The sequence below is a fragment of the Stegostoma tigrinum genome, chromosome 41 (genome assembly GCF_030684315.1).
Source record: "Stegostoma tigrinum isolate sSteTig4 chromosome 41, sSteTig4.hap1, whole genome shotgun sequence".
Lineage (NCBI taxonomy): Eukaryota > Metazoa > Chordata > Chondrichthyes > Orectolobiformes > Stegostomatidae > Stegostoma > Stegostoma tigrinum.
In genome coordinates, this window is record NC_081394.1 from 5,018,128 (window position 1) to 5,024,127 (window position 6,000).

A 6,000-nucleotide genomic window follows, 5' to 3' on the forward strand; every position below is an offset into this window, starting at 1 on the left:
ACAGTGCCCGCTCCCTCAGCACTGACCCTCCGACAGTGCCCGCTCCCTCAGCACTGACCCTCCGACAGTGCCCACTCCCTCAGCACTGACCCTCCGACAGTGCCCTCTCCCTCAGCACTGACCCTCCGACAGTGCCCACTCCCTCAGCACTGACCCTCCGACAGTGCCCACTCCCTCAGCACTGACCCTCAACAGTGCCCGCTCCCTCAGCACTGACCCTCCGACAGTGCCCGCTCCCTCACATCCCAGAATGGCTGGACACCCATTCAGCCCAACGCACGAATACTAGCCCTCGTAGGAAATGCCCTGTTTCAACCCACGGGCAGCTCCCTGTCGGAAGGTCGTGCCCGCTTCACCATTTCGGAGGTGGAGTTGCACAAAGGAAAGCCAGGTCCTGAACACGGGGGTCTCTCAGAGGGGCGGTCCGAGGGATAGCCCTACCAGCGCCAACACCACCCAAAGGGGCCGAGCGACAGGCATCGTCCTGGAGGTGCCAACAGAACAGGCAATGACACAAGAGCGTCAAGTGCCATCCCAAAGGTCAACAACTTGCCTGACGAACATTGGCCAAGAGGGTGAAGTGAGCGGTCTGCTGGGTAAGGGATGGAGGTTATGCTCACCGTGTCTTCACTGCTACACGACACGACATATTGGAGCTTGATCTCGGGCATCCTGCAAACTGGTGTGAGGGGGAGAATACAAATGGCTAAAAAAAAAAATGCGACTGTGTGGACTTTGTTCGATGTGACAGTCAAAACAAAAAAAAATCTCAGGATCGCGCTGAAAACCCCTCGGGAGTGACAGGGGGCAATATTTAACAGGGGGTTTTCCTCATGGATCGGCGCAGCAGCGATGAAAACGTCTCTTAAGCGAGGTTTAAACACTTAAGGGTTTCGTCCATTTTTTTTCCTGCCTCTTCCCGCCGCGGGCTCACCCTCTGCATTCCATTTCCGGGTCACACTCCCCGCTCCTCGACGGAAAACTTATTTCGGATTTGAATAGCGTTCAAATAAAAAAATCTGAAGCAGCATTCCTGCCGCTGTCATCGCAGAGCGAGTCTCAGGTCACAATGAGGGACATTTTTTACTTTCGGCTCTTTCCTTCTTGGGGACGGGCGGCGCCAGGATAGCAAAGGTCAAGGGTTAGACTAAAGCGCCAGTACGTGAGACAGGCAAGGCCGCCGCCATCTTTGTGACTGGCAGGCCCCCCCCAAACCAAAACGAATGAGGAGAGAGATTGGGTTGGGAGGAAGAGAGATGGAAAGAATGAGAGAGAGAGATGGGGTGAATGGGAGAGAGATGGGGAGAATGGGAGAGAAATCAGGAGAATGGGAGAGGGATGGGGAGAATGGGAGAGAGATGGGGAAAATGGGAGAGAGATGGGGAGAATGGGAGAGAGATGGGGAGAATGGGAGAGAGTTGGGGAGAATGGAAGAGAGATGGGGAGAATGGGAGAGAGATAGGAAGAATGGGAGAGAGTTGGGGAGAATGGAAGAGAGATGGGGAGAATGGGAGAGAGATAGGAAGAATGAGAGAGAGATGGGGAGAATGGGAGAGAGATGGGGAGAATAGGAGAGAAATCAGGAGAATGGGAGAGGGATGGGGAGAATGGGAGAGAGATGGGGAGAATGGGAGAGAGATGTGGAAAATGGGAGAGAGATGGGGAAAATGGGAGAGAGATGGGGAGAATGGGAGAGAGTTGGGGAGAATGGAAGAGAGTTGGGGAGAATGGAACAGAGATGGGGAGAATGGGAGAGAGATAGGAAGAATGAGAGAGAGAGAGAGATGGGGAGAATGGGAGAGAGATAGGAAGAATGAGAGAGAGATGGGGAGAATGGGAGAGAGTTGTGGAGAATGGGAGAGAGATGGGAAGAATGGGAGAGAGATGGGGAGAATGGGAGAGAGATGGGGAGAATGGGAGAGAGTTGGGGAGAATGGGAGAGAGATGGGGAGAATGGGAGAGAGTTGGGGAGAATGGGAGAGAGATGGGGAGAATGGGAGAGAGATGGGGAGAATAGGAGAGAAATCAGGAGAATGGGAGAGGGATGGGGAGAATGGGAGAGAGATGGGGAAAATGGGAGAGAGATGGGAGAATGGGAGAGAGTTGGGGAGAATGGAAGAGAGTTGGGGAGAATGGAAGAGAGATGGGGAGAATGGGAGAGAGATAGGAAGAATGAGAGAGAGAGAGATGGGGAGAATGGGAGAGAGATAGGAAGAATGAGAGAGAGATGGGGAGAATGGGAGAGAGATGGGGAGAATGGGAGAGAGTTGGGGAGAATGGGAGAGAGATGGGGAGAATGGGAGAGAGTTGGGGAGAATGGGAGAGAGATGGGGAGAATAGGAGAGAAATCAGGAGAATGGGAGAGGGATGGGGAGAATGGGAGAGAGATGGGGAAAATGGGAGAGAGATGGGGAGAATGGGAGAGAGTTGGGGAGAATGGAAGAGAGTTGGGGAGAATGGAAGAGAGATGGGGAGAATGGGAGAGAGATATGAAGAATGAGAGAGAGAGAGAGATGGGGAGAATGGGAGAGAGATAGGAAGAATGAGAGAGAGATGGGGAGAATGGGAGAGAGTTGGGGAGAATGGGAGAGAGATGGGAAGAATGGGAGAGAGTTGGGGAGAATGGGAGAGAGATGGGGAGAATGGGAGAGAGTTGGGGAGAATAGGAGAGAGATGGGGAGAATGGGAGAGTGTTGGGGAGAATGGGAGAGAGATGGGGAGAATGGGAGAGAGATGGGGAGAATAGGAGAGAAATCAGGAGAATGGGAGTGGGATGGGGAGAATGGGAGAGAGATGGGGAAAATGGGAGAGAGATGCGGAGAATGGGAGAGAGATGGGGAGAATGGGAGAGAGTTGGGGAGAATAAGAGAGAGATGGGGAGAATGGAAGAGAGATGGGGAGAATGGGAGAGAGATATGAAGAATGAGAGAGAGAGAGAGATGGGGAGAATGGGAGAGAGATAGGAAGAATGAGAGAGAGATGGGGAGAATGGGAGAGAGTTGGGGAGAATGGGAGAGAGATGGGAAGAATGGGAGAGAGTTGGGGAGAATGGGAGAGAGATGGGGAGAATGGGAGAGAGTTGGGGAGAATAGGAGAGAGATGGGGAGAATGGGAGAGTGTTGGGGAGAATGGGAGAGAGATGGGGAGAATGGGAGAGAGATGGGGAGAATAGGAGAGAAATCAGGAGAATGGGAGAGGGATGGGGAGAATGGGAGAGAGATGGGGAAAATGGGAGAGAGATGGGGAAAATGGGAGAGAGATGCGGAGAATGGGAGAGAGATGGGAAGAATGGGAGAGAGATGGGGAGAATAGGAGAGAAATCAGGAGAATGGGAGAGGGATGGGGAGAATGGGAGAGAGATGGGGAAAATGGGAGAGAGATGGGGAGAATGGGAGAGAGTTGGGGAGAATGGAAGAGAGTTGGGGAGAATGGAAGAGAGATGGGGAGAATGGGAGAGAGATATGAAGAATGAGAGAGAGAGAGAGATGGGGAGAATGGGAGAGAGATAGGAAGAATGAGAGAGAGATGGGGAGAATGGGAGAGAGTTGGGGAGAATGGGAGAGAGATGGGAAGAATGGGAGAGAGTTGGGGAGAATGGGAGAGAGATGGGGAGAATGGGAGAGAGTTGGGGAGAATAGGAGAGAGATGGGGAGAATGGGAGAGTGTTGGGGAGAATGGGAGAGAGATGGGGAGAATGGGAGAGAGATGGGGAGAATAGGAGAGAAATCAGGAGAATGGGAGAGGGATGGGGAGAATGGGAGAGAGATGGGGAAAATGGGAGAGAGATGCGGAGAATGGGAGAGAGATGGGGAGAATGGGAGAGAGTTGGGGAGAATAAGAGAGAGATGGGGAGAATGTAAGAGAGATGGGGAGAATGGGAGAGAGATATGAAGAATGAGAGAGAGAGAGAGATGGGGAGAATGGGAGAGAGATAGGAAGAATGAGAGAGAGATGGGGAGAATGGGAGAGAGTTGGGGAGAATGGGAGAGAGATGGGAAGAATGGGAGAGAGTTGGGGAGAATGGGAGAGAGATGGGGAGAATGGGAGAGAGTTGGGGAGAATAGGAGAGAGATGGGGAGAATGGGAGAGTGTTGGGGAGAATGGGAGAGAGATGGGGAGAATGGGAGAGAGATGGGGAGAATAGGAGAGAAATCAGGAGAATGGGAGAGGGATGGGGAGAATGGGAGAGAGATGGGGAAAATGGGAGAGAGATGGGGAAAATGGGAGAGAGATGCGGAGAATGGGAGAGAGATGGGGAGAATGGGAGAGAGTTGGGGAGAATAAGAGAGAGATGGGGAGAATGGGAGAGAGTTGGGGAGAATGGGAGAGAGATGGGGAGAATGGGAGAGAGATGGGGAGAATAGGAGAGAAATCAGGAGAATGGGAGAGGGATGGGGAGAATGGGAGAGAGATGGGGAAAATGGGAGAGAGATGGGGAGAATGGGAGAGAGATGGGGAGAATGGAAGAAAGATGGGGAGACCGGGAGAGAGATGGGGAGAATGGAAGATAGGTGGGGAGAATGGGAGAGAGATAGGAAGAATGAGAGAGAGAGAGATGGGGAGAATGGGAGAGAGATAGGAAGAATGAGAGAGAGATGGGGAGAATGGGAGCGAGATGGGGAGAATGGGAGAGAGTTGGGGAGAATGGGAGAGAGTTGGGGAGAATGAGAGAGAGATGGGAAGAATGGGAGAGAGATGGGAAGAATGGGAGCGAGATGGGGAGAATGGGAGAGGGATGGGAAGAATGGGAGCGAGATGGGGAGAATGGGAGAGGGATGGGGAGAATGGGAGAGGGAGCCTGAGAAAGACCCAGATGATTGGAAAATTGCTGTTGTTACCCCCTTGTTTAAGAAAGGAGCAAGACAAAAGATGGAAAATTATAGGCCAATTAGGCTAACCTCGGAGGTTGGTAAAATTCTAGAATCCATTGTCAAGGATGAGATTTCTAAATTCCTGGAATTGCAGGGTTGGATTAAAACAAGTCAGCACGGATTTAGTCAGGGGAGGTCGTGCCTGACAAACCTGTTGGAATTCTTTGAAGAGGTAACAAGTATGTTAGAATAGTGAAACCCAGTAGATGTTATCTATCTAGACTTCCAAAAGGCCTTTGATACAGTGCCTCACGGGAGGCTGCTGATCAAGGTGAGGGCCCATGGTGTTCGAGGTGAGCTACTGGCTTGGATTGAGGATTGGCTGTCTGACAGAAAGCAGAGAGTTGGGATAAAAGGCTCTTTTTCAGAATGGCAACCAGTGACGAGTGGTGTCCCTCAGGGTTCAGTGTTGGGGCCACAACTGTTCACCTTATATATTAATGATCTGGATGGAGGGACTGGGGGCATTCTGGTGAAGTTTGCCGATGATATGAAGATAGGTGGACAGGCAGGTTGTACTGAGGAGGTGGGGAAGCTGCAGAAAGGTTTAGACAGTTTAGGAGAGTGGTCCAGGAAATGGCTGATGAAATTCAATGTGAGCAAATGTGAGGTTTTGCACTTTGGAAAAAAGAATACAGGCATGGACTATTTTCTAAACGGTGAGAAAATTTGTAAAGCAGAAGTGCAAAGGGATCTGGGAGTGTTGGTCCAGGATTCTCTAAAGGTTAACTTGCAGGTAGAGTCCGTAATTAAGAAAACAAATGTAATGTTGTCGTTTATCTCAAGAGGGTAGGAATATAAAAGCAGCGATGTGCTTCTGAGGCTTTATAAAGCTCTAGTTAGGCCCCATTTAGAATACTGTGTCCAATTTTGGGCCCCACACCTCAGGAAGGACATACTGGCGCTGGAGCATGTCCAGCGGAGATTCACACGGATGATCTCTGGAATGGTAGGTTTAATGAACGGCTGAGGATCCTGGGATTGTACTCATTAGAGTTTAGAAGGTTGAGGGGAGACCTAATAGAAACTTACACGATAATGTATGGCTTAGAAAGGGTGGATGCTGGGAAGTTGTTTCCATTAGGCGGGGAGACTAGGACCCGTGGGCACAGCCTTAGAATTAGAGGGG

The 6,000-nt window shown here is 51.2% G+C and overlaps 1 protein-coding gene across 2 annotated transcripts in view; it reads right to left on the bottom strand.

The window, feature by feature from the left end:
- The window catches only part of xrcc1 (X-ray repair complementing defective repair in Chinese hamster cells 1), a 40,158-nt gene extending 39,208 nt beyond the window's left edge, over nt 1-950 (bottom strand). For both annotated transcript variants that reach the window (XM_048523910.2, XM_048523909.2), the window contains exon 1: nt 621-950. In XM_048523910.2, coding sequence (XP_048379867.1) covers nt 621-671 — 51 coding nt within the window. In that variant the 5' untranslated portion in view covers nt 672-950. The remainder of the gene's footprint in view (nt 1-620) is intronic.
- Nucleotides 951-6,000: the final 5,050 nt, after the last annotated feature.